The sequence below is a fragment of the Kogia breviceps genome, chromosome 11 (assembly GCF_026419965.1).
Source record: "Kogia breviceps isolate mKogBre1 chromosome 11, mKogBre1 haplotype 1, whole genome shotgun sequence".
NCBI lineage: Eukaryota > Metazoa > Chordata > Mammalia > Artiodactyla > Physeteridae > Kogia > Kogia breviceps.
Genome location: NC_081320.1, coordinates 92,377,232 through 92,404,740, shown reverse-complemented (window position 1 = coordinate 92,404,740; position 27,509 = coordinate 92,377,232). Strand labels below are relative to the sequence as shown.

The window sequence follows — 27,509 nt, the reverse complement described above, 5'->3', positions numbered from 1 at the left end:
CCAGACATGTAGGTTTGTTTTGTACTCCAAATAGTTATCTTGTTTGTACATACTTTTTTTTTTTTTTTTTTTTACACATTACAAATTACATTAATATGCTTTGGGCTCTTGAGATATAGTTCCAAGTTATTTTCAAGATGAGGTAGTTTTTCAACATTGAAGGTCTTTGCTTTTTCATATTAGAGTCGTATTCTTAAGGAGATGTGGGAGTTATTAACTCTCGTATTCATTTTAGAATATCAGAGTATGGTCTTTGAGTTATTTATTGTCAGCTTTTTCATTTTAGAGTCACATGGGCTTTAAAGTTGAATTTACAGCTTGTCTTTAAATATCCAATAGAAAATAATTACTTTGAAAGTATGGAGATATGTATGTGTATGAATTCGTTTCTATATCTTATATTTTGCAATTGATTTAGAAAAGAAAGATTTAGATACTGATTAAAAAACTTACGTTCTTCTTTGCTTCTCATGCAGGATGGGCTTCTTTCTCAAGGTTACTCTGATTTTATAAATAGGATTCACAATCAGATTCCTCAGATTACCTCTGATGGAAAAAGACTTCAGGTATGAAATAACTAATGCATCTTAAAATACATGTAGACAATTGTTACATATTAATGCTTACTTCTTTTGTTTTACGGTCACGTTTTTAGTGTCTTCTGATTACGTTAACTGCTGTATGAAACATTTTCTTCATTAACTGATTAAGTAGTACACACAAAGGAAACAGTCTTATGAGCTGCTTTTAGACATAGAGGTGAAGGGCATTTGAGGAAATTACTTAGGTGTAACAGAAGACTATAAGTAAAAAATTCTTAATCGTTATTTTTTGTTTTCGACAGAGCATTGAGGGTTTATAATTCAAGACTGAGTCCTGCTTCCTCTTTGAAGGAGAAATGTCTTGAACTGTTGAAAAACAGTTATTTCCTTAGTAATTATTTCTTCAAATGTTACTCTTTCTCATTCTGTTTTCTTAGGAAGCATTCAAGAGGAGAGGCTTTTAAGAGAAGGGGACAAGTTTATGGCTTTAGATTTTTGAAAACCTTTTCATCATACTTAGTTTTTGTAGGACCTTGAGGAATAGGTGGCATGATCTGTGTGGCAGTGAGGGGAGTGAGGCTCAGAGAGACGAACCCGCCCAAAGCCACACCACTAGTTGTTGCTACCGAGTCAGGTATTGAGCTCGTCTTAGATTCCAGGCTTAGCGTACTTCGTGCCCCACGTCTGTATTCATACGCTAGGATCAGTACGATATAAAAGCTTATCCAAATTTTGGTTTCTCTATTCTTAGGTGATCGTTTGCTCAGCCACTTTGCACTCTTTCGATGTGAAGAAACTGTCTGAGAAGATCATGCACTTTCCCACCTGGGTTGATTTGAAAGGAGAAGATTCTGTTCCAGATACTGTCCACCACGTTGTTGTCCCAGTGAATCCCAAAGCTGACCGACTCTGGGAAAGGCTTGGGAAAAACCACATCAGGGTAAGTACTTTATAACGTTCACACTTGGATAGAGTAAAGCATTCATAAACTAGTTTAACCTTGAGCTCTTCATGATGCTTAAAGCGACCAGACACTGTACCTTTAAGAAAAGAGAAGTCTGGCACATTGACCAGAAGAGTTTAGGTCTGTTCGGTATGGAATAAGTGATGGGCTCATACTTCACTTTTCTCTCTCTATAAAGTTACTTTTGTGATCCTCTTTCTTGACATAGTTTTTGTAAATAAATAGGATTACCTGTGTATATATATAGGTCTAATTTCTGATACAATGATTTCCATTTTTAGTAGTGTTCTAGAATCTTCTTGATGTGCCTTATTTTTCTAAATATCAGTTTCATGAGTCCATCATCTCACTTTTTCACCATTGTTAGATTTACCTTTATATAATAAGGGTATGCTTATTCTAAATACACAATGTTTTGAAAACCACCTTTACTTTTTTATTATTATATTTAAAATTGATTAGCCTAATAAAGGGTTTTTCTGAATCCGAAGAATGGTTTTGCCTATAGATTATAAAGATGTGTGTCTGAAATGCAATCTAAAGTTAGATACAGTTCTCCCTTTATAAAAAGATACCTGTTCTGAATCATTACTTAACCCTTCCCCACTTCTTTTTTATCCTTTCCTTTTGACAGACTGATGAAGTACATGCAAAAGATAATACAAGACCTGGTGCTAACAGTCCAGGTAAGTGAGAGGAGTCAATAAAATGTGTGGAAAGATTTTGAAAACAAATTGATCTGTTTTACTGAATTTATGCCCTGTCTACTCTCATGAAGGAACAGGAAATCTGAAAATAAAAGGAACAAAAATAATTTTTAAATGGGGGGAAAGCTGATATCAGTCAACTTAGAGGAATATTAATCACTGAACTTAAGATGTTAGTCTCCTGGCATCCAAATCACAAATATTTTGGATTATACAATTCTCATTTTTCCAGGAAGCCAGCAAATTTCTCTGGCTACAGGTTGTATTTTAGCCCTGAATTCCAATAGAAGTGTCATGTAGATTCTTCACATCTGGCACTTGAGTAACAAAGGAATACGTCTTCAGCTACAAGCCTGCGAAAGATACAGAAATGATCCCGAGATGATTCTTTCTGTGTGTAAATGTACAATTCAGTAGCATTGAGGACATTCCTACTGTGCAGTCATCACCACTATCCTTCCCCAGAACTATTTTATCTTCCCAGACTGAAACTCCGTATCATTAAATATTTATCAATTTTTTAAAAGCCTAAAATTAGTTAATTCAATGAAGATACTTCTATGCAGAATTGAGACAGTTGTATCAGGTACATAACATTTCAAAGATATATGAAGATCCAGCATGATACAAGGATAGTGTTTAGAGAACCTAGAAGAGATCTGAAACCCATTAGGCCACATGTCTGATATCACATGTCTCAAGTGGATCATTGGCAAGGGTTAGACTGCATTTTGTTCATAGTTGGATTCATTGGTAGATTTTTAACAAGTATCTAAAAGGTGAATTATTTGAAATGTTGATTAAAGACAGTTCCTTTGAACTCAGTTTTACGTGTAGCTCCAAATTTATGAGGTATATGCTCATCCAGCCTTATTGTTGGAGAGGAGCAGACACGGGCAGTCAAAATGACATTGTATCATCCCACTGTTTGGGAGTGCATTTTATAAAATAAAAATTTTTTTACTGCCTCATATATTTTTCCTGTAAAAGTTTTGCTTAGTTTTTACTACAATTAGAGACGACTAGAGAGACCTTAGAAATATGTTGGATTACAAAATTAAAATTTTGCATTAGATAGTTGCAGAGTAACTATAGCCCAGCTTCACCCTGAAAAATAGACATTTGGAGGGTGGCAACTTAGAAGTTACTAACTAGGTTTGACGTAAAATATTTATTTCATGAAGTGAAGTTTGAACTTTCTGGTGTTTAGATTGATTTAGAAAGTACATTTATTATTTTTTAAAGAGGTTAAAGTAATTGAGTACACATTTATTGAGCATTTAGGGAAGTTAATGAAAGGCAGAATATGATTAGTTCTCAATGAGAAGTAAGAACAAAGTTTTGTTGTGGGTATGTATTTCTATTTATTTGTGTGTGTGTGTGTGTTTGTACATGTGCATTTTCCCTTTTAAGAGGTATGGTTATAGGTGTTTTGGTATCCCATAAACTGGCATAAAAAACATTAAGAGAAACAAAAATAAATGAGCAAGTGGGTTATCTCACCATTTCACCCTATCTTTTTATTTCTTGGTTTTGTCTATAATACTTGTATTAAAGTAGAATTTTTTAGGTGAGTGAAGCACTAAGTCTGTGTAATTATGTGTGTTCATGACAATTTCAGATTGAAATTCTGTTGTTTTTTTTGTTGTTGTTATTGTGTTACTCAAGAGATGTGGTCTGAAGCTATTAAAATCCTGAAGGGGGAGTACGCTGTCCGAGCAATCAAGGAACACAAGATGGACCAAGCAATTATTTTCTGCAGAACCAAAATCGACTGTGATAACTTAGAGCAGTATTTTGTGCAACAAGGAGGAGGTAATGCTTCCTCACTTGAGATCGACTGTGTTTATTTTCTCACTTAATAGACTGTTAGTCTCATGTTGATGCGGTATAGCGTGGATGCCCAGATTTTAAAGCAATGAGGTAGGAGAAACAATGAGATAATTTTCCACATAGGTACAGTTTCACTACAGTGAAGATGAATCGCAGCATTCTAAGGCCCTTGTATCATTCGGAAGAAGGGTAAAGTTTTTGATTAATGTTAAAATTTCAAGTGTAATCATTAAATAATAGAATGTATATCTTCTAAATCAACAAATGAGAAAAAGAACCTTAATCTAAAAAAAAGGAAAGAAAGGAAGGGGGGGGGAATGAGAAAAAGCACAGCAGTTGGCAATTATAGAGTAATAATGGCTGGTGGAAGAATCTGAGTGTAAACTGCAGTATTTATCAGTGGACTGAAGTCCTCTGATGAAGAGCATGGATTATTAGACTGGATAAAATATATGTTGTTTACGAGAAACATAGCCAAAACCCGAGCACATGGATAGATTGAAAGGAAGGGGAGTAAAAAAACATATGTATTTGTCAGCTAAAAGATTAATTAAAAGAAAGTTGGTCTAACTGTATTAATGGAGATGTCATAGACTTTAAGGCAAAAATATTAGTAGAAATAAAAAGGGTCACTATGTAATAAAATATTAAATCTACAATGAAGATATAATGATTATAATTTTATGCTCCTTACAATTAACCTTAAATCTATAAGCCAACCTGAGAAAATGTTCAGTATAATCAGAAATGCAAAATAAAATCACAGTGTAATACAATTGTTCACCCAGAATGACTAGATCAAAAAAAAACCACTTAAAACACCAAATTTTGGTGAGGCTTTGGAGAAATCGGAGCTCTCATACATTGTTGAAGTACAGACACTTAGGTAGAAGGTCTTACAGTTTTTTATAAAGTTAAACATTGCTGTCTTATGGCCTAGCAATTCAACTCCTAAGTATTGGCTCAAGATAAGTGAGAATATATATAGATGAAAGACGTGTGCAAGATGGTCATAGCACTAAATTTGTAATGGCCCCAATCTGTACACTAAGAGGCCATTAATAGGAGAATGGCTAAACAAAATGCAAAATATCTGTACAGTGGAATACTTACTACTCAGCGCTGAAAAGGCATGGACTGCTGATTGACACAAAAATGGTGGGTGAGTCTCAGAAGCATTATATGCTGAATGAGAGAATTCTTACACAAGAGTACAGGCTGTATGATTTGATTTGTGTGAAGTTCTAGAAGAGCCAGAACTAATCTATGATGAGAAAAAAACCAGAACAGTGGTTGTCCCCAGGAAGTTGGGAGGGTGGATAACTGGGAAAGGGCATGAAGGTACTTTGTGGATGACATTCACGTTCTGTGTCTTGATAGGGCTTTGGGCTACATGGGTGTATGCATTTGTCAAAACTCAGAAAGTGTACACTTAAGATTTGTACATTTCCATGTATGTAACTTTAACCTCAACAAGAAAACAAACCTAGGGCTTCCCTGGTGGCACAGTGGTTGAGGATCCGCCTGCCGATGCAGGGGACGCGGGTTCGTGCCCCGGTCCGGGAACATCCCACGTGCCGTGGAGCGGCTGGACCCGTGAGCCGTGGCCACCGAGCCTGCGCGTCCGGAGCCTGTGCTCCGCAACGGGAGAGGCCACAACAGTGAGAGGCCCCGCAAAAAAAAAAAAAAAAAAGAGTCTTCATGAAAACAAACCTAAACAAATACTGCACTCTAGTTAATGATATGCATGCTGAACCGTGTACCGATACCTACAGTTTACCTTGAAATGCATCAAAAATATAAAAGTGAGTTGATAGAGGGATGGATAGATATGTGGTAAAGCAAGTATAGTCAATGTTAGTGGTTATTTTTACTTTATATATTTTCCCAACACTTATTATATTCTCAAACATATAGCAAAATTGAAAGAATTCTCACAGTGACTATTATCACTCTGGTCTGAACTGCACTGCTTTTTGTTACTGTGTCTACTTGAAGACTTTCTTCTTTAGGCTTGGCTACCACTGCACTTGCCTCTAAAATACCGCTTCTCCATCCTTCCAGTTTGCTGCTTCTAATCTGCTTTGGCCAGGAAACCAGAGATAACTAAGCTGTTTAGAGTTACCTCGAGGAGGGCAGGCTTCTGGTCGTGGCCTTTTAGTAAAAGGGCATGAACTTCCTGATGCCTGTTTTGGTTCTTCCAAGAATAATCTCTTTTGTTTACTTTTCGGTTCTTCGCTTTCCATGGGTGAGGTGAGGTTCCTGGTGCACAGGAACTACCACTGCAGATTGGGAAAGGTGACTTAAAATGTCCTTCAAAGCAAATCAGTTTTAATGCTCATGGAGTTCATTTTAAGGGTATTTCATCTAGGACAGAAACGGTGTTAACCATGGTTTATGACAAGCTGGGGTATAGATTTCCGTGGAATTATACCCCCAACTGGTAGAGTCTAAACGTTACTGGGTTTTTTCTGACATAGTCTTAGTCGTAACCTTTTCCAAGGTTAACTGTTAACGTGCTTTTCACTAGGGCCTGATAAAAAGGGGCACCAGTTCTCCTGTGTTTGTCTTCACGGTGACAGAAAGCCTCATGAGAGGAAGCAAAACTTGGAACGATTCAAGGTACTGATGTTTAGCTGACTGCGTTTCCTTAAAACTGAAGAGGGGGGTCGCATCCAGTGTTAATCAGTTCCAGTTAATATTGCTACAGCACTTCTTGTCCTAGAAAATTTCAAAATACTCCTGCCCCGCTGTTACACCCTCCTCACGGCAGGGCTTTGTCACCTTTAACAGTGGCGCGGTAACTTACATGATCTCCATCAGCACAGCGCTACTTGATCAGAATTTTCAACGTAAGGAAGTTTTAGTTAAATTCTTTCAGGTAGATATTTTTAAGAGAAGTAGCATTAGATAGTTAAATCATGTCTGTGAGCCTTTTTTTATTTTTTTTTTTAAATAATTTGTAACAATACCCATAGGGAACTTAATTTGTAGATTGAGACAGGTATCAGCATACCTGTTTTGTGGAATTAAATATATTTTGAATTATTTGGGATAGACTGTCACACTTAAGTGATTTCAGCACATGAACAGGTTGTATAGCTTTTGGTGTAGATGGGTTGGGCTGAGCCATTTAGAACTCAAGGTCAGTGGCCTCCACCCACCAGCATTCTCACCATTTATCACAGTGTGTTTACCCCAGTGTGTATAGTACAAATATCATTTCTCTCGGACCCATAATATGAAAAAAGGTAGGAAGTAACTGGGCTTAAAAATTTTGGATTATGTATCCATGCTGAGCATAATTGGTGTGGATGTTAAAACATCACGTTGGGGGACTCCCCTGGTGGCAACAGTGGTTAAGAATCTGCCTGCCAAGTCAGGGGACACGGGTGCGAGCCCTGGTCCGGGAAGATACCACATGCCGCGGAGCAACTAAGCCCGTGCACCACAACTACTGAGCCTGTGCGCTAGAGCCCGTGAGCCACAACTACTGAAGCCCGCACGCTCTAGGGCCCGCATACCACAACTGCTGAGCCCACGTGCTGCAACCACTGAAGCCCGTGCACCTAGAGCCCGTGCTCTGCAACAAGAGAAGCCCCCACAGTGAGAAGCCCGCGCACCGCAACAAAGAGTAGCCCCCGCTCGCCGCAACTAGAGAACGCCTGCGGCGCAGCAATGAAGGCCCAACGCAGCCAAAAATAATAAGTTAATTAATTAAAAACAAAAAATAATCACATGGTCTCATTTCAGCATTTATGCCACCCTTCTCTATCCTGGTATTTTGTTGGACCCGAAGTCGGTATGCCCCCCCCCGCCCCCTCCAGATCTCTAACTTCGCTGTGCCTTGCAGCACCAAAGGCATCCGAAGGCTCGTTGGTATATTCTTGGTGAGAACAGCAGGGGGCCCAGTCTCTTTAGGATTTTATCTGCTGTCACAAAAAGTGTAACCTTGAGGTAAAATATCTAGTATTCTGAATTATTTTAATACAAGGGTAAAAGTAAAGCTTATGTTTTTACATTTTATTCTGTCTTATGTTTTGAATTACCAGTCAGGATTTCTAAAGATGAAGCCAAATTTTAGCAATGGTTTAAGAACTTTTATATGACAAAAGCAAAGATGAATCCTGTCACTGTGTTATTCACCTTAAATGTCATATTTCAGCAAATTATAACTTAAAAATGCAATACTTGTTCCAGTGAATTATGAATGACTGGACCGCTAATATGATACGAATACATTAGTTATTAGAGGTCTCATTTAGTGGAAAGGTGGTATTTGTGGGATTTTTTTTTTTTTTTTTTTTTAGTATATATACTAATAAAGTCCTTTCTCTCCTCTGTGTTCTCTTTAGAAAGGAGATGTAAGATTCTTGATTTGCACAGATGTAGCTGCCAGAGGAATTGATATCCATGGTGTTCCTTATGGTAAAAAGAAAGTTTTTATGCTTGCAGTTTGAATTTTATGGGATTCAAAGGAAACCATTTAATATGTTTGAAATACTCAGAACGTCAAACATCACATATGTTTGAAAATCTTAGGAACCAATGTCAGTCGGTAGTAATTGTTTTTATTTACAGTTATAAATGTCACCTTGCCTGATGAAAAGCAAAACTATGTCCATCGAATCGGCAGAGTAGGAAGAGCTGAAAGGTACTCTGTCATTTTTTTTGTCCCTTTTAAGCTTCTGTGCTTCAGGAATAAAGTCTAATAAAGACTTGTAAAATCTTTCAGGATGGGGCTGGCCATTTCCCTGGTGGCAACAGAAAAAGAGAAGGTAATCTTTTCAGCGCTGTATTATACTCATTGTTTGTGTCGTCATTTTAGATGTTGGGAATAAATGCAGTGTGATTATTTCCGTTTACATTGAATTCAGTTGCGTGTGGAATGTAAGTGAATTTTTTAATGGCATCTTTTTCTCTTTATTCATTGAATGGACGGCTAGTAGGGTGGAGTTTAGAAAGGAAAAATATGAAATGTAATTTTCCCCTATAGTAGCTTTCATATAATTTTCAGTGAAAAGTATTTAAACCCTCTCTGGCATCATGCCATGGTAGACTTTTTATGGGAGAGAGGGTTAACTTATTATTTTGATATAAATTGATACAGTAATTTGATACAGATTTACAGAAAAGCTGCGAGAGTAAGGAACTCCCACACACCCATTCCCCAAACTACTTGTTCATTTTGCTTTTTGCTATTTGCTTTCTGGTACTGATGAACCTAGTGGCAGGGCAGGAATAAAGATGTAGACATAGAGGATGGACTTGAGGACACGGGCAGGGGGAAGGGTAAGCTGGGACGAAGTGAGAGAGTGGCATGGACATATATACACGACCAAACGTAAAATAGCTAGCTAGTGGGAAGCAGCCGCATAGCACAGGGAGATCAGCTCGGTGCTTTGTGACCACCTAGAGGGGTGGGATAGGGAGGGTGGGAGGGAGGCTCAAGAGGGAGGGGACATGGGGACATATGTATGCATATGGCTGATTCACTTTGGTGTACAACAGAAACTAACACATTATTGTGAAGCAATTATACTCTAATAAAGATCTGTTTAAAAATTTTTTAAAAAATCTTATAGAAAACATTTGAACTTTATTTTTGATACTAATCTTGATATAGCATTCTCCAGTATTTACTTTTCTCATTATTTTTATCTGAGAATTCCTTTCTATAATTGACATCTGTTTTAGAAAAACTTTCGGGTTCCTTTCAAGTAGAACTCTTTCAAAAGACCTACTTAGTGAGCTACTAATAGTTGTAGTAACTGGATGACAGACCATACCTGCAATCTATTTTTCTTGTGCTCTGAGGACAGAAAATGTTAAAAAACTAATTGAGAACAAAGATATCTAGCATGTTTCATTCTCCGTACATGTTAATTTTCGTAGGTTTGGTACCACGTATGTAGCAGCCGTGGAAAAGGGTGTTACAACACAAGACTCAAGGAAGATGGTGGCTGTACCATATGGTACAATGAGATGCAGGTAAGGCTCACAGAGTCTTATTAAAATTGGTAGGAATAGACTGCATTTATCTGTAAAAGTTACGTATCAGCTCTTGTCTATTTGTGAATTGTGAGAATTAATGAGTGATTATGTTATGGTAGTTCATAAATTGTAACTTGTGAATTCATCTCTTCAGAAATCTTACTTCCATTTATACTAAGTATTATAGCCTTCCTGGTTTTATTTAATGCTGTTAAAACACAACTCTGTCGATTTCCTCTCCCTTTCTTAGTTGCTGTCTGAGATAGAAGAACATCTGAACTGTACCATTTCTCAGGTTGAGCCAGATATAAAGGTACCAGTGGATGAATTTGATGGGAAAGTTACTTATGGTCAAAAAAGAACTGCTGGTGGTAAGCTTTGAATTACTTTTAATTCTGTTTTAAATGTGAATGTGTCCCTTTTTTTGAGCTTCAGTTTAAGAAGAGAATATTCCATTTCCTTATGTTTAGTGTATATTTTTAGCATATTAATCATTCCCTCCTTATTAGTCTTACAGCACTTTATTCATACTTGTCTTGCAGCATTTTTTATTGTGTGATCTGTATGTGAATGGACAGCAGCTTAGCTGTTTCTCTTGAGGTGTTAATGTCATAAGAGTAGTTGAAAATTTATGGGATTATTAGGAAACAAGAGAATAATGGTAATTTTGAACAAGGGGTAACCCGGGATACTATTTATTCCCTTTGCCTGCAATGCTCTTAGCTCATTCCTGAAATTTTTTAAAGATTCAGGCTAAACTGGTGGTTTCTAAACCAAGGAAAAGAGAATAGGGGAGGGGTTGGTAGGGGTATTGGGACAGCTGTTAGTAAGGAAGGCCTAATCATTTATTTTAATTGATTTAACACTTTTAGAACTCAGTATTGTAGGTAACTTGCTCAGTAGTACATTTTTATTGCTAGGAGCAACGTTTAAATTGATGTAATTGAGCCAAAGCATTGCTGACAAGTTATTTCAAGCATGTCATTTACATTACTTTGTGATTCGTGTGTGTGATACAGGTGGAAACTATAAAGGCCATGTGGATATTTTGGCACCTACAGTTCAAGAGCTGGCTGCCCTTGAAAAGGAGGCACAGACGTCTTTCCTGCATCTTGGCTACCTTCCTAACCAGTTGTTCAGAACCTTCTGATCTGATTTTAACATACACTGAATAAGATTTGAATAATAAAAGTCTATAGTGTTAAAACTCTAAAATAGTTGTACTGCTTCCAAGCAGCAGTATTTATAGTAACTTAAGCTATTAATGCTAACTCTTGCATGTCAAGAAACATCAGTCTTAGGAATTCTTCATAGAATGGCAACCTAATGAAAATAATAAATTTGATGACTATATTTTCATGAAAGTTTGTGTCTTATTTTAAAATTATTTTATAGTTTTTCAAGAAAGCTCTGGGTTTATGAAGTAAAGTTTATGGGTATGTGCATTCGGCAGAGGACCTGTGTGGGATTTTCACCAGAAGTGGTCCTAAGTGGAGACGGCCTTGAGGAGGTCATGGTCGCCTCGGTATATGTTGAAGCTAGAGAAGAGTCGTGACATGAAAGAAAAGTGTATGATCCTAAGGGGGAAGGACAGCTAGGTTAGTTTGGAGGCCCAGAGTTTTTTAGGGACTTACAAAAGGTTCTGTGTCTAAGGACTGATGACTGATTTGGTGATGGTGACAGTGAAGATGTATTTCTGAAGGTTTGTCTTCTTTTTAAGAACCTTTCTTTCCTGGTGATACATACTGTAAAGATAAAACTATTCTGATGTCCCTCTAGGTCTTAAAATTAAATTTAAAGGCCGTTCTTTGAAATGCATTTCCTCAAACCCTCTTGCCTAAAATGCCAGAAGGAAAAGGGAAAATTTATATAGATACAATTGAATTGTTGCTTTGTACCTTTTGACTCTTATTTATAAAGCAGTTTCTTTGGGAACATTATTCTTACCCTAGAGATTCCTTAATAGCACAGGCTATTATAATTTCTTATATGATGGTTTTTAAATCTTTTAGCACTGAAATATTTTCTTCAAACAAAATCTTGAGTGAAATTCACTGTGTAAGCAGTGGGAAAACCATTACCTAGTATATTGAGTCATAGTTTATGTGAAATGATTATGAGGATTCCATTCTTTCATTCATTCAAGCTCTGTTAGAACTGTACTTTTCATAGTGACAAGTGGTTTTGTGTTTGGGGATTCTTTTTTGCTATCCAAGCTTGAATCAACTTAAGTGAGCCTCTCTAACTCTGGGTTATGTCTCCACGGTATTGCTAATCTGGAAGATACTGGGAGCCTCTTATTAGGACAGAGCCACCCGAGAGAGAACATAGAAAACTAAAGAGGACCAAATGCTTTCATCGCCTAGGGATGTTTGCCTTAAGAGAGCTGATTCTAAAGGACTCCAGCTGGTGGCACTAGTTATAGCTTGCCAAAGCCTTTCTGTACCTGGTTCTTAATATTTTTCTATTATAAACAGAAATGAGAACTTCAGGTTAGAGTAATCCCCACCCTTTCCTACTTTTTAACTTATATTCCCACTCGCAAAGAAAGTCACCACTAAATAACATTTTGGCTCATTTCTTTTTTTCTGTACCTTTTTTTGGTGTACAGTTTAGATCTTACCTATATGTACAATTTTAATATCTTCATTATTGTAAGTTTTTTTTTTTTCTTAAATACTTTAATGGCTGCATAATCCACTGAAAGTGCTGTGGTCTGTAACTCATGAGCTTTGAGGGAAACTGAAGAGGATGTGAATCTCGGATGTCAAGCCCGGATGCGATTCCGGCTCTGACCCTACTAGCAGGGTGACTGAAGCGAGGTCCTTAGCTCTCTAAGCTTCTGTTTCTTTGTTTATAAAAATGGTGAGGGCTTCCCTGGTGGCACAGTGGTTGGGAGTCCGCCTGCCGATGCAGGGGACGCGGGTTTGTGCCCCGGTCCAGGAGGATCCCACGTGCCGCGGAGCTGCTGGGCCCGTGAGCCGTGGCCACTGAGCCTGCGCGTCCGGAGCCTGTGCTCCGCAACGGGAGAGGCCACAGCAGTGAGAGGCCCGCGTACCGCAAAAAAAAAAAAAAAATGGTGAAAATAATTCTCATCACTGAGGATTATGTTAAACATTCAGCCAAAGTCAGCAGATAAGAGGCACTCATACCACATTTTAGGGTATTTACACCGTTTACAGTTGTCCTGTGTTACCGTCAACATCTTTGTCCTATCTTTTGGATTGTTTTCTTTACCTGGATTCCTAGAAATTGGATTCTTGAATTAAAACCAATGAAGCTTATGAAGATTTTTCAGGGTCATTTTCTGAAAGGGTGGCACCGGTCAACGTGCACATTAACAATATAGGAAGAGCTCTGTACAACTTATTTTACAAACTGAAAGGGTACTTGTTGCATTTAAAGCTTGCTTTTGTCCTGTCTCTTCGCACGCTGTGCGAGTTGGTGCTGGAGAGTGGAGGTCCGCATGTCCACCCGGCAGCTTCTTGGCACGGGACTCCTTAGCCTCCACGCCCTGCCCCCTCCTGCCCCACCGCCATCGTTATGCTACAAACAAGGATCCAAATTTACTGTAAATAAGGTGCAAGGCTTCTTTCTTCCTTTTTTTAAGGTAGAAGTGTGTGTGTGACAGTGATCGAGAACGGTCCAGATCCAAAAATAAAAGTTGGTTCACAGCCAATTCTAAATGGGCAAAGCTACGCAGTCAAGTTTTTCACCTTATTCTTCTGCCTTAAGAGGCGACTGTATACTTTATTGCAGCTTGAATGAGATATGTAAAATATGAAAAATGTGTAGGTAAATATACATGAGATCTGGGGTAGTTTCCTTCATATAATACTTTTATTATTTCCCTATAGGTGCTGACATCTATCAGGAATTTTTTTCCAGGTGACCTTATTTGGGAGAAAAAGGAATATTTGTTAAAAGGGAAAAAATGCAGTGGAACAGGAAGGAAAGGGAGGGATAGTATTTTGCTCCTCCAGAGTAATGGATGGAGGATTCCTTTGGTGGGAGGAGTGGCAGGGGAATTTTTACTGTTGTTTTCCGTCCTGTGGATTTAAATAATTACCTTTCATTAAAACCATTTAAAGCTCTGATTTTTCTTACAGAGATTCTACTTGTACTGGTCAAAAGTGTTGATAGGGAATTGGAAAGAACCTGGAGCCAGATAGGCCTGGACCTGACCCTAGTAATGCTCCTGACTTCTAGTTATAAGTCACAGGCAGACATCTCCAGGTCTAAGTGGGGCCTGGAATCTGCACTTTAACACATTCCTTAGAAGATCGTGATGCAGCTGGACCTCAGACTACACATCAGGAAACACTGTTACGGACAAATGGCTCTTAGATCTTTAATTCTCACTGCAATCTGTTACCCCAAGACTCAAGCAAGATGACTGAAAAGGACACCTGAGAGGGAGGTGCTTGCAGTACTAGAATCGCCTGGCTTCCAGGGCTGGTCCACCGCCTTTAATGAGGTTCCTTCCCTTAGGTCAGTGGTTCTCAGACCTGGCTGGGCATTCGGAGCACCTTAGGGAGCTTTAAAAGAAAATACCAGTATCTGTACTTCACCTCCAGAAATCCTGATTTTACTCATCTGGGGCAGGGCCTGGTATCCCCGGTGGTGCTTACGCGTTGAGAGCTGCTGCTTTGAACGCCTGACCAGATGTTTCTTGATCTTGCAAATCATCCTGTGCCCTCTGCACATGGCCCAGCTGATACGTGTCTTAAAGTTAAATATAGTTTAGATTCATGCTGGAGCCCTTGCTATTACACTATGCAGCAGAAGTTATTGTAGAGAAAAACTTTGGTAAAAGTGGTGCCATTTTTTTTTTTTTTTCTTGCGGTACGCGGGCCTCTCACTGCCGTGGCCTCTCCCGTTGCGGAGCACAGGCTCCGGACGTGCAGGCTCAGCGGCCACGGCTCACGGGCCCAGCCGCTCCGCGGCACGTGGGATCCTCCCGGACCGGGGCACGAACCCGCGTCCCCTGCATCGGCAGACAGACTCCCAACCGCTGCGCCCCCAGGGAAGCCCTGTCATTTTTGAGAAACTAAAAAGGTTATTTTAAAAATAAATTTTGCCGTCAAATGAGTTTAGTTCCTTTCAAAATTGTTACTTTGGGGATTCAGACAAATCTTTTAAGGATGCTTGTTTTTCAAAACCCATTTGGGCTTTTAAGTTTTGTGGTTTTTTTTTTTTTCGTTTTGCCACTTGTTTGTATTTGAACCATTTCCTCTGCTTTCCACAGAGCCACATGATAAGCCTCTGGAAGTCATTGGCTCAACTCATTATTTTACCTTAAATCTTGTTCTCCAGCTTGGTAACTCATCCTGTTCACCAGAAAAGGCTGCGGTTGGCTGTTGGCTGTATGTTGCCTTAACTTAAATCCCAAAGGATAAATACTTGCTACTGCCAAGTAGGACTTTGAGGGGGCAGCCAGAGGTTGTCTCTCTGCAGGGCAGTCATAGGATGGTGAGGGCGTTCTACTTTTTGTGGTGGGTTAGGGTCTCAGGGAAGAGAGTCTAGCTTGGGAAACCCTGATCCGAATGGGAGTGGCCAGGGTGAGTGTGGAGGTGGAGAGTGATTGGCCATCAGGGACGGCATCAACTGAGTCTCGTGGGAGCAGCAGTGTCTGCTAATGAATTTCGATTTTCCTTTCCTACAGTGTGATTCCCCTGAAATCCTCAAATGGTGCTCAGGGTGTGGGCAATTAGCTATGTCAGTATGACTTGGGTAGTAAAAGGAGGGCTCTGTCCGTGTTTGGACAGGGAGACGTTGGAGAGTGGGGGAATTGGTTAGGACCCTGTCCTGTGGGAAATTGTTATGTAATGGCAGGAGGGGACAAGAAAACCCTCTGGAGCAATCGTCCAAACCAAAGCTCAGCAAGGTGACAGTCAGGCTCAGGGCAACCAGGTTTAGCAGGCACTCCCACGACTTCGTAGACATATTTGGGAGAGAACTGGCTCAGCGGTAGTCGCACAGGCTGGAAGCTTGAGGTGTTTTGTTTGGCTCCGAAAAGCCAGCAATTTGGAGACATTGAATTATACCCATATCATTAAATACCGTTCACTTAGGATATTGGTGTTAGTTCTGTTGGTTGTAATAACAAACTCTATTATATGCTTCCGTCCATAAATTTTTTATTCATTTCCCCGCTGTTGGCTCACAACCCAGCACCACGAGAAATGACGCAAAGGTAGCAGGGCCCACCTCTACCTACATCAGCTCTCTGGGGTCCGTGGCTTATCATTTCCAGCCAAGTGCACCAGGTGGCGTTAGTGTCACACTGTGAATACCCACAAAGACCTAAACCCTTATGCTGGGATATTTTTACCACTTGGGGTCACTTAAGGATTACCTGACTTCCTTTTTTTCTCTGCTAAGCAAATCACAGATTCAAAGGAATTATTTCCCGTTACATCTGTCAGAGTCTGTTGTCTTTTTTTCTGGATCCTGAAGGCCAAGAGATGAGAATTCGGATTTTTTTTTTTTTTTTTTTTTACCCGTGAGTTGGCCTCACACAGTTCGTGCTGCAGTGGTTTCTCCGATTGCAAAGCACTTATGGGACCACTGCACCCAGGGCCCAGCATTCGGGAGTTCTCTGTACCAAAGAACTTCCACACGTGTCAGAATTGCATTTATGCTAATTGCCATTCTCATTACCATCCCCAGAACGCAGGCTGCTTTTCCTCAGTCATTTCCTTGATCCTGCGTGTCTCTAAAAGCCCCAGATCTGAAGGCAGCGTGATGGGGTGTCATGTTAACACCACTCACCTTCCTGCCATTCATCCGGTGATCCTAGGAATTACGGCATCGCCCTTTGAGAGCATGGTGGAGATTTGTGGGATGAGCCCCAATTGACTTGGCCTGCCTGTGGGTGGGAAGGGGTGGGGTGAGGGCAGGATGTGTGGGCTCAGACAGGCGGCCCAAACAATGAGCCTAGTCACTTCAGAAAGTGGCTGCGCCTCCTTATTCGAAAGGCCAACATGATAAGTGGACACCCCGAGTGCCAGTCTCCCTTGCCCACCAAGTGACTTCATGGGATTGAAGGTTGAGAGAGATCTGAGTGGGAACAATGACCAGATATGTGATCTGTCCTTTGCTTGCTACTTTTCTGCAAAGAATAACATCTTGCAGGGTGGAAGCAGGAGCCTTGAGTCATTATTCAAGAACAGCCTTTTCTGGTATAATTTAAAACTACAACAGGAATTCATTTATTTTCACCATTTCAATGTATAATTAATTCGTGTCAACCCCCAGTCGATGGGGGTTTGAAATGGGCTTTTATTGCCTTAATTAAGTCCAGAATAACTTGGACACTTAAGGCCCTCTAAAATTTGGTCCTAGCCTTCCTAGCCTTATTTCTTTTATCCCCCAATTCGCACTGAACTTGGTCTTCTCACTTACCTCCATGTATAACAAGAGCTAACCTTAATTGACCCATCCCTATTTACCGGGTATTGTTCTCAGTGCTTACTCGTCTTAACTCAATTAACCCTCATAACCCCAGAAGATCGGTTCTAATAGTGTTTCCATTTTACAGATGAGAAAACTGAGGCTCCAAGTGGTGAGTGATTTACTTAAGATCTCCTGGCTAGTGAGCAGTGGCTCTAGCATTGGAATGCAGGCGCGTATTCACTTACGCCCTGTTGTTCTTTCTGCTGGCTGCTGTGGCCTCCTGGGAGGCCTTCCCGCCTTCCCTTCCCTTCCCTCAGATTCCACCCAGCCTCAGGCATCGGAGTCACTATTACCTCCTTTGTGTGGGGCAAGAGAACACCCCATTTTTTAATACCAACCACGAGCCAGATATTTTATATGCAGGCTCATGTAAGAGCCAATGTTCTTTTTTTTTTTTGCAGATAAGGAATTCAAGGTTCAGAAAGGTTAAGTCTGAGGCCAGAAGGTTAAATCAGGGCTCCAGAATCTATGATTTTTGGTTCTATGCTCTGCCTTTAGGAAGCCTTCCAGTACATTACTCTTGGTCTTGCCCTTATACTTTAGATAGCTCTTAATTTTAAAAAACGATTTCATTACTTTTCCCCCCCTCTGTGTCTTCAGGTGGATCCAAAGTACTTCTCATGAAGGGTTTCTGGGCTATACTCCCTTTTCTCTTCCTGCAGTGTCCATAATTGGCATATGACAGATATTGATTAGCTTATTTTTCATGCCATGGGGAAGAGTCTATCCACTTACCTGACAGTGACGACCATTCTATGGAGACTGAGGCCCCAAACCAAAAGGCATCTATTGACTTTTAACCCTGAGCAGGAATGGCCAGGACAGGATAGAAGATCAGGACCACTTTCACTAGGAAAAGATAGCTTTTAACTTCTTCAAGAAAATGTGGCCAAAATATGAGCAAGCTTTTGAACCTATGGGGCCCAAAGCTCCGACACCCTATGGCTGAGGTTTCAGTGTTATGGTGGACCCATACTTGCAGAGAAATATGTGAATTCATCATGGTTATTTTTGTAGCATTAAAGTTGGCGAACTTCCAAGTCAAGAACTTTCTGCCTTTGCAGTTCTCGGTTATTTGAGGCTGGATGACTCACTTTGTGTAACATCCTCTTGTTTTCCTCCTTTTCCTCCCATGGGTCCCCTCCTACCCGAGAGGATTGGCAGGGGCAGAGAGGGTTATGAAACTCAAGCCTCTGTCGACAACTTCTTTTCAGCTTTGTTAACATTTGTTGGGAAGCTGTCTTGATCTCCTCTTCTCTTTTCCCCACTAGGCAGGTCACTTCCTCCTCTGTGCCCTCCAGATCTTTTGTTCCTTCCTTCATTGTAACATTGATATATTCCTGCATTTTTATTTACCTGCTTCCACGTGAGGGTCTCTTCCTAGATAGGGTAGATCCTTTACAGCAGGTCTGATTTCAGTATCCTCAGTACCTGGACCAGAGTCTGACCCCAAGAAGGTGGTTTAGTAAACATTTGTTCTGTTGGAAGGAAGGAAGGAAGGAAAGATGGATGGATGGATGGATAAACGAGTTGTCACAAGAAATTTCTATGAAGGAACTTTAGATGTTGGCTAGCAAGATAAGGATGAGAAGTTAGGATTTGTTAGCTACTTAGTTTTTATTTTTTGGACAGGAGAGCTGCATATCCTGAATACAAGGCCATTGAAATAGACAGACTCCAAGCTCACCTTTCTCTTTAAGAAGGATTAATGTTTCTCAGACTGACTGTACTGGCTTAACGCAGAACCACCTGGTTATTCTCGGAGGAAATCCTCACGACCACTGTCCTCTCTTCTGTCAAGTCATTCTGAGACATGGCAGCGATAACCGTCATGTAGGTGTACCACCATGCTTTGCTTTTTTTTTTTTTTCTTTGTCTCTACACCTCTGCAAGGCAAGAGGTGTAGAGACACCTTTCCTTCCTCTAAAGAAACAGAGGTTCAAAGAGGGGAGGTAATAGTTAACGATAATAGTTGGAAACGTCAATACCCCACTTTTAACAATGGATAGAACACCTAGACAGAAGATGAACAAGGAAACAGAATACTTGAACAACACTATAAACTGACTAGAAATAACAAATATCTCTACAACACTTCACCCAGCAACAGAAGAACACACATTCTTCTCAAGTGCACATGGAATATTTTCCAAGATAGACCACATAGTAGGCCATGAAACAAGCCTGAGTATGTTTAAAAAGACTGAAAATGTATATATTCTTCAATCACAATGGGAGAAAATTAGAAATCAAAAAAAGAAATAACAAATATGTGGAAATTAAACAACACGATACTAAACAACAAACGAGGCAAAGAAGAAATCAAAAGGGAAATTAGAAAATACTTGGAGATGAATGAACAAGGGAACGTAGCATAGGAAATCATATGAGATGTAGGTAAAGCAGTGCTTGGAGGGAAATTTATAGCTGTGAGTGACTACATTAAAAAGGAAGATAGATCTCAAATAGATACACTAATCATCCACTTCAAGGCATTGAAAAGAAAAAAAAAGAGTAAACTAAACCCAAAGCAAGCAGAAGGAAGGAAATAAGAAGGATTAGAGTGCAAATTAGTGAAACAGAAAAACAACAGAGGAAATGAACAGAACCTGAAGTTGGTGTTTTTGAAAAGATCGACAACTTTGACAAACCTTAGCTAGAAAGAGGGGAGGTAATTTTCCCAGCATGACCCCAGTAGTAAATGGCTATCGTTCAATAGACAATAGGACTCTCTGATGCCAAAGCTGGGGTTGGGGGTCTGTCTCCCACCTAGACTGTGAGCGTCTCAAGGCCAGCGGCCTGCCTTACTATCTGTGCATCCCCAGTGCCTTGCTCTGTGCCTGGCACATGCAGGAGCTCAGGAAATGTTTGCTGAACTAAAATGGAAACTAAGCCTCCTCCCCATCCTTAGTCAACCATCTGTGTGAGATGATAAATTATGCTTCCAATGCAGATCGGGCTGAATTGCACTATTTCTGATGAGAAACGCTGAAAACAGCAAACTGCTTGTCCTTAAAAATAAACCTTTCAGCTTCAGGGATTTGGCCCAGAAATGAACCATGTTACAGCTCAAGCCCCAAGATTGAGTTTATTACCTTGGAGCCAGGGGTTATGGGGTTTCTGACTGGAGTGAGAAACTCGATCACCTTGACCTGGCCCCAGGGCACGAAGTAGGATTTGGCCACACCTCCCCATCCTGTACCACTCCTGGTGAGGGCCGGCCCAGCTCAGAGGGGGCAGCTGATCCCAGGGAGCCCCAGATGCTGAATCTTGTCCCCAGACCGATAGATTAGGAACAAGGGTGTGGCGCTGGCACCCCAGTTGAGCCAGACTGGGCTCCAGGTGGAGTCTGGCTTTCTGACATTTTATAAGGGCTGAAATGTAAAGAATGTTGACTTTAATTAACCCAAGTGCATGTTGGTACGTCCTGAAAGGCTGGTGGAGAGAAGGGGATCCCAGGTAGATTATGTGCCGGAAGGCTACCCCGTGTTCAGGCTGGAGTGACAAGGCCACCTGTCCTGGGGGGGCAGAGAGAAGGCAGAGTGCCTTCACAAATGGCACATCTTTTTGGCCAGACATTCCGCTCTGTGAGAAAGGCAGGGTGCAGGCTGTTTGCCCGTTTTTCAGAAGGACAAGATGAAGCCCCTAGAAGTTGCCCGAGACTCACAGCGGGAGAGAGATGAACCCATTGTTTGGCCTCCCAGATTCAGTGATTCCTGGTGCACCCCTGCGTGGTGGGAGCCTGCTTGAGGAGCTCTATTTACGGGTCCCCACGAAGGATATGTGTGTGGTGCGAGGCAGGAGGGCGGGCACTGGGCACCTTCGTGTGTGTGATTTCCCTGGCTTCTATGCAAGGGCCCCCTTTTTTCCTTTTCTTAATTTAAAGATGACTCTTCTGGAAGCCTCCAATGTGGAATTGACCCTAAAGTGAAAAGAAGATCTTTTTAGGGCAAGAGCTTTGTTCTTGTGAATTTTCTGCCTCACCAACCATGGGGAATGTGAGTGGGGGCGGGGGGGAAATTCTGTTAAAGAAGCAGCTCATTCATTTCAAGGGGCCGAGGAGCTATTTTGAAGGAGAAAAGTCTCATTCTCTTGGCCTTTTGATCCACGCAGGCTCCATGGCAGGGAGCCGTTGAGGAATTACTCTGACCACCCCGAGCCTTCCCACCTGCTGTCGATGGGGCAGAAGAGACTAGAATTAACATAAGGAAATATAAGCTTTAACTGTAACTTTAAAATTAACAATCTCTAATTTTCCACACCATAAAATCAGTAAAATGGCTCCCTTTTTTTTTTTCCAGGGAAAGTGATGAACTGGTACTTGCATTTTAATCAATTATAAAACGTCTTCCTCTCCTCTTCTGTATATCTGTGTCTTCAGGATACCTGGCACAGAGGCACTATGCCAAATGTGGGACATAGATTTAAAACTTCTTTTTATGATTAGAATAAAAGAAATACCTACTGTCAATGAGTATCAGTGTAAAAATTTGGTGATATATTACATCAGGATTAGGTTCATTTACATACAGTAGCGTATTCAAAATAATGGTGACCTAAACGCAAAATATTTATTTATTTGCTTATTTACTTTAAATATAAAAAAGATGTGGAGGCAGGCAGTCTGGAGCTGATCGAGTTGGTCCTCCATCATCAGAGATCCAGGTTCCTTCTGCTCTGCCATACTTAGTTCATAGCTTCCATCCTCAGAGATGCCTCATGAGCTTAGCTAGCTGCTGGGGCTCCAGCCATCACACGTGCCCTTTGAACAGCAGAAAGGGGGAAAAAAGGGAGGGGCAAAAGGAACTCCCTACCTGATTTTAAAGGGCCTTCCCAGAGGTCTGACCCAACAACTTTTATTTACATCTCAGTCAGAACTAGAGGCCACATCTCTGCAAGGGAGGCTAGAACATGTAGGTTCTTATCTTTTCTTCTCTTTCTTCTTTGTTCCTTCCTCCTTTCTTTCCTTCTTTCCTCCCTTCCTTCCTTCCTTCCCTCCCTCCCTTCCCCCCTTCCTTCCTTCCTTCCTTCCTTCTTTCCTTCCTTATCCAGGCATTTTGGGGTTCTGTGCCTGAGTCAGAGTGGAAAGTTGGGTATTGGAGAGGCAGCTAACACCCTCTGCAGCATGCACTTTATATATGTGATGGTGGAGTTGTGTGATTTTGGTGTCCATGCATGTGCATTTTTCCCATCCATTGTGTCATTCACCAGTCACTCACTCCTCATTCTACCTGCTCATGCCTTGCATGCCTAAGTGATTAATACCCAGATCTTCTCCTCCTCCTGTGCAGGAGATACACAAGTGCACAGAATACAAGTAGGATCCACAAGTATGATGGCAGAGAGAACACTGAGGGCCCAGAACACTGGGCGCAGGTTGGAGAGTTCAGGGAAACCTTCTAGGTAGAGGTGACAGTGGTAAATTTTGAAGGATGATTAGGAGGAGTGAGTACTTCAAGATAGGAACGTTTACTTATTTAAGCAGGTGTGTGTCGACCAGTTCTCTATACCAGCATGAACCACAGCAACAACAGCAAAAACTCCTCGGAAATATCCTCTGAGCAATTCCTGCTTCGCTGAGATGGTATGAGTAGAAAATGAGAAACTTAGAGATGTATCAGTTAGGAACCTCTTGATTCCAAGTGATACCAAATGCAACTCAAACTTGCTTAAGCCTAACAGGGAATGTACCAGCCTACATAACCAAGAAGCCCAGACTCAGAGTGGCCTCAGACGGGACTTGATCCAGGGGCCCACCTGGTGGCAACGAGCCTCGGTTTCTCTGCACTCCTTGGCTCTGCTGTTTTCTAAGATGGCTTCGTTCTCAGGCTGCATCTGGTGACCCCCCTCCCATTGGTCCTAGGCCCAGAGCCCGAGTCCAGCCAAAGCAGAGAACTGCTCTTGTGTAAGACCCAGATACTTTATGATGATTCGAACAATACAGATCATAGCCCCACTCATGACCAGTCACTGTGGCTGCGGTATTTGGTGCAAGACTGGCCAGGCCCAGGTTGCGTGCTTGCTGAATCCCTAGAGCTCACACCCCCACCGGAAATGAAAGGAATGAGGAAGGAAGATGGTCCCCCAAGGGAAGTTGGAGTGCAGTGGTTAGAAGGAAGGTGTATGACGACTGGGTGACTGCATGTCAAATAGCCCCTACAATAGGCATGGGTAGGTATGGTAAGTATGGAGGTGGACGTTCACTGATGAAAATGATGAGGTTCAAAGACGTTAGATAACTTATCCAGCATCTGCGGCTGGTGATTGGAGCCTTGATTTCTCTGACGGCAAAGCTGGTGGTCTTGGTCATCACTGATCCCACAGCGGGACCCCGTTCAGTCCCACGTCTTTGTGGTTGGGTCTGATTTGCCTGCAAAGTTATTTGCCAGTGGGCTGTCAAGGACGAGCCAGGAGCTGGGTGGAGCCTCAGGGCAGGGTGTCCGCATGTCCTGTGGGACGGGAATGACCTACACCAAGGACCCCCAGAGCCTGGTGGCTTTGCTCAGGGAAGTGACCGAAATGGGCTTTAGAACCTAGAGGAAGAAAAAGCCAACCTGATCAGTGCCTCCGTTTCCCCATCTGCATACTGGACGAAATCATCTGGACGGTCTGTCCTACTACCCTAAGGAGTTTTCTGTCTTTTAGGATTTTGGTCAGTTCAAGACCTGTGGCCAAACAGACCACACCCCATGTACTCAGGCCCTAAATTCCCTACATTCAGAGCTGATGGACCCCCGGTCCCCGTCAGGAGGGACTCCAGTGTGGACGGGGCCAAGCCAGCACAGTCCTCTCGGCTCTGTGCTGCTGTGCTCGGGCTGCTGGGGGGCAGACACCTGGCGCCACTGGGCACTGAGCCCCCTCCACACAGAGCACCCCTCAGGGACAGACCCAGCCTGCCCTGTGGTGACCTTCCCACTGATGGCGTGGCCTGGCAGATGGCGGGCGCTGGGTAAGGTTTTTAGGGGCAGCGTCAGACACACTGGGAAAGGGGTTTTGTTAGAGAATTGGCCGAGGAGGAGTGAGGGCGGTGACAGGACAACAAGGAGGTCTTCGCTGGAACCCGGGCTCCACTTCCTCCCCCCATGGGATGTGCAGCCCCTCAGGCTGTCCTCGGGGAAGCCTGACTCCCCAGCTACGTAAACACTGTGATGTCTGTAGCCGGCCCTGAGGGCTCTGCCAGACCCGCCCCCAAAGAGGCTCCGGAGGCCCCAGGGATGCCACAGGGTGCCCTGCCCCACCAGAAACAGGACACCCAGCTGGGGACCCTGAGAGGAGACCAGGGCCAGGAAATGCTTCTTGCCGCTGCAGGGACAGCTCGGTGACCTGGAAAGGTGTGGACTAGAGTGCTCGTGTTTGCACGGTGACATCACCTCTGGTGCGGACCCGAGGCTCAGCTGCTTGGACTCAATGAACTTGCACTGTCCAGCAGGGACTGGTCAGCAGGGAGAACCTGGCGGCTGATGTTTTCCTGCATCCAGACAGGCACAGCTTGCATTATGGGCCCAACACTGGAAGAATTCCTAGCATCACAGAATCTCAGCTCAAAGGTGCCGAAGAAGAGAGAGGGATTCACTCCTCCACCACGCAGGCCCACGCTCTCCAGCCTTCCACGCGGCATTTGCTCATCTTCATTGCATGCTCCTGGGGACGGGAAGCTCACTCTGTGTGAGGCCACTGTGTCACCGCTGGACCAGCTCTAACTCCGTGTGCAGATGTGGACTCTTGTCATTCTCTCCACTGCCCTTCACATGCTCGCCCCCTAAACCAGACGAGTCTCTCTCTACTCCATGAAATCCTTCGGAAATACACCCCACTGGGCTTTTCTCCAGACCAAAGAGCCGGGGCCCCTCTGCTCTTTAACGTGACTTCAAGGACCTCCTCGTCCTGGTCACTTTTCTCTGAACATGCTCAAGTGATGAGAGGGATGGAGCCCAGGACGGACGCAGCGCTCTCAGTAGGGTGTGGCTGGTGGGCAATGAATCCTCACCTCCTTGGAACCGGACATCGGACCTCTGTTAATGGAGCCGCAGGTGGCCTGGAGGGTGGGCAGCCGTCAAATCTCAGGAGCAGCTCAGCTGCCTTTCTACCTCAGCCTGCACCCCGTTCCAGCCATTAGGCCGTCCGCCTCCTGGGCCATAATTGGCATCCTGAGGCCAGGTCTGTGGCTCGCGCCCTGTTAGAGAGCGCCTCGTCCGTGCCGGCCCATCGGGGTCCTTACCGCGCTCACCCTCCCACACTGTTTTCTTTTTCACCTCGTGAAGGACAACGATTCCTTTTTTACCCCTTCACTTCGTTTTGTTCTGTCTGGGCAGCACAGCTGGCGGGACCCCAGGTCCCCAACCGGGGACTGAACCCCGGGCCGCGGCGGTGAAAGCGCCGAGCCCCGACAGCTCGGCCACCGGGGAGCTCCCAAGGGCAACCGTCCTGACCGGCTGAGCCTGGGCCCCTCTTTCCCGGGAGATGCGACGGCTTGTCGCCCCCCGGGGAGTGGCCGCACTTCGCTGCAGAGCTGCCGGGGGCACCTCCAGGAGCTGCCCGAGGGGCCTGGGACCTCAGCCTCCTGTGTGCGGAGCCCCACGCCCTGTGTAGGACGTGGATTCGGTTCTCTCACAAGCCCCTCTCGCCCCCGCCGTTCCCGTATGTCCCCCCCCCCCCCCCCCGCCTTCTCCCCGCTCAGCTCCGGTCGCCCAGCCTCTCATCAGACACCACCTCGGGCCCTGCCCCCACCTCTGCTCAAGGCCGGGGCCGGGCCTTTCTCCCCCTGTGTCATCTCTAAGGACGTGCCACGGGGAGGGGACACAGAGACACTGGTAACTCCTGGGACAGCGTGGAAAGCTGCAATCGTAGACTTAGAAGGGCCGGGGGGGGGGCGGGGGGCGGGGTCGTCCACTCAGCAGGGACTTAAGGACAGACCGGGGTCCTGACACAAAACCGGGCTATGGAGGAGCCGACAGGGACCAGGTATTCAGGACTGCTGTGCGCTCAGGCGTGCTGTGTCCCATACGAGTGTGCCAAGCCCGGGAGGTGGCAGCTGGGAGCAAACTCCTCCCACGGCGAGGGGTCCCTTCTTTTGAGGTTCACCCTCTGGGCTGCACGTGCCCCAGATGTCTCCCACCCAGTCCCGGGGGCCCGGATTTGAGAGAGTGCTGGTTTCCTGGCGCCCGCTTTGCCACGGCTGCCGTGCCTCTGCTTTCCCTCCTTCTAGAAAAGGACTAACTTCCTATAGGTGGCGTCCCTGCCAGCTCGCCAGCCAGCCCGTGAGGCTCTCCTGCGCCCCCACGTCGCCTCCTGAAGCATGAAAAGCGATGACTGCTGAGGACTGTCGCCACGTGATGACTCTGAGGCTTCCGACCTGGGGAACCTCTGCAGCTGAGTCAGGGGAGCCTCATCCAAGTCCCCCCACCTTCCCGCATGGGCTCCAAGTCAGAGGGCTGGGGTGCGCTGATCCGAGGCAGAGTCAGAACCAAAGGTCCCTTCGCCCAGAACCAGCTTGGGCTGTGTGGCCCTCAGCAGGCGGGAAGGACTTGGGGACTTGCCACCTCGGAAAAAGCCCTGTTAAATGAAAACTCCCTTTCATTTAACGAATGCAAACTAGAAGCTGGGGCCAATGATGGGCTATTGTCTCAGGGCTAGTTTTCCTGACTGAATAATAACAAAATTATGGGTACCTTTTAGTGAGTGCTTCTCTGAACAAGAGAGTTGGACTCATTACCTATTCCTATTGAGCCCAAATCTCTTTAAAGCAGGCTGGACCTCCTCCACTTTACAAGTAAGGAAATGGAGGCTCAGGGAAGGTTCCAAAAATGCCCGAGAGCCTCCCAACTGGTAAGTCTGGGCCTGAGTTTAGAACTTTGGCATCTGACTCAGAGCTTGTGTTCTTTCTGCTCCGCTCCTCTGCCCCCCTGGAAATAGTACTGAAGAACATCCTTCCCCCCCCCCAACCCCACCTCTGCCCCTGCTGCCTGCCCACCAGGGCCTAAAGTCAGGCCCCCTCCCTTTGCAGGGCCGGGC

General features: G+C 43.6%; 1 protein-coding gene across 1 annotated transcript in view; it reads left to right on the top strand.

The window, feature by feature from the left end:
- Nucleotides 1-11,404, top strand: part of DDX1 (DEAD-box helicase 1) — a 33,579-nt gene extending 22,175 nt beyond the window's left edge. Inside the window, exons 16-26 of the mRNA XM_059078236.2 lie at nt 477-566; nt 1,294-1,482; nt 2,141-2,192; nt 3,882-4,028; nt 6,577-6,668; nt 8,402-8,474; nt 8,628-8,700; nt 8,782-8,824; nt 9,942-10,037; nt 10,291-10,411; nt 11,060-11,404. Coding sequence (XP_058934219.1) covers nt 477-566; nt 1,294-1,482; nt 2,141-2,192; nt 3,882-4,028; nt 6,577-6,668; nt 8,402-8,474; nt 8,628-8,700; nt 8,782-8,824; nt 9,942-10,037; nt 10,291-10,411; nt 11,060-11,190 — 1,107 coding nt within the window. The 3' untranslated portion in view covers nt 11,191-11,404. The remainder of the gene's footprint in view (nt 1-476; nt 567-1,293; nt 1,483-2,140; nt 2,193-3,881; nt 4,029-6,576; nt 6,669-8,401; nt 8,475-8,627; nt 8,701-8,781; nt 8,825-9,941; nt 10,038-10,290; nt 10,412-11,059) is intronic.
- Nucleotides 11,405-27,509: the final 16,105 nt, after the last annotated feature.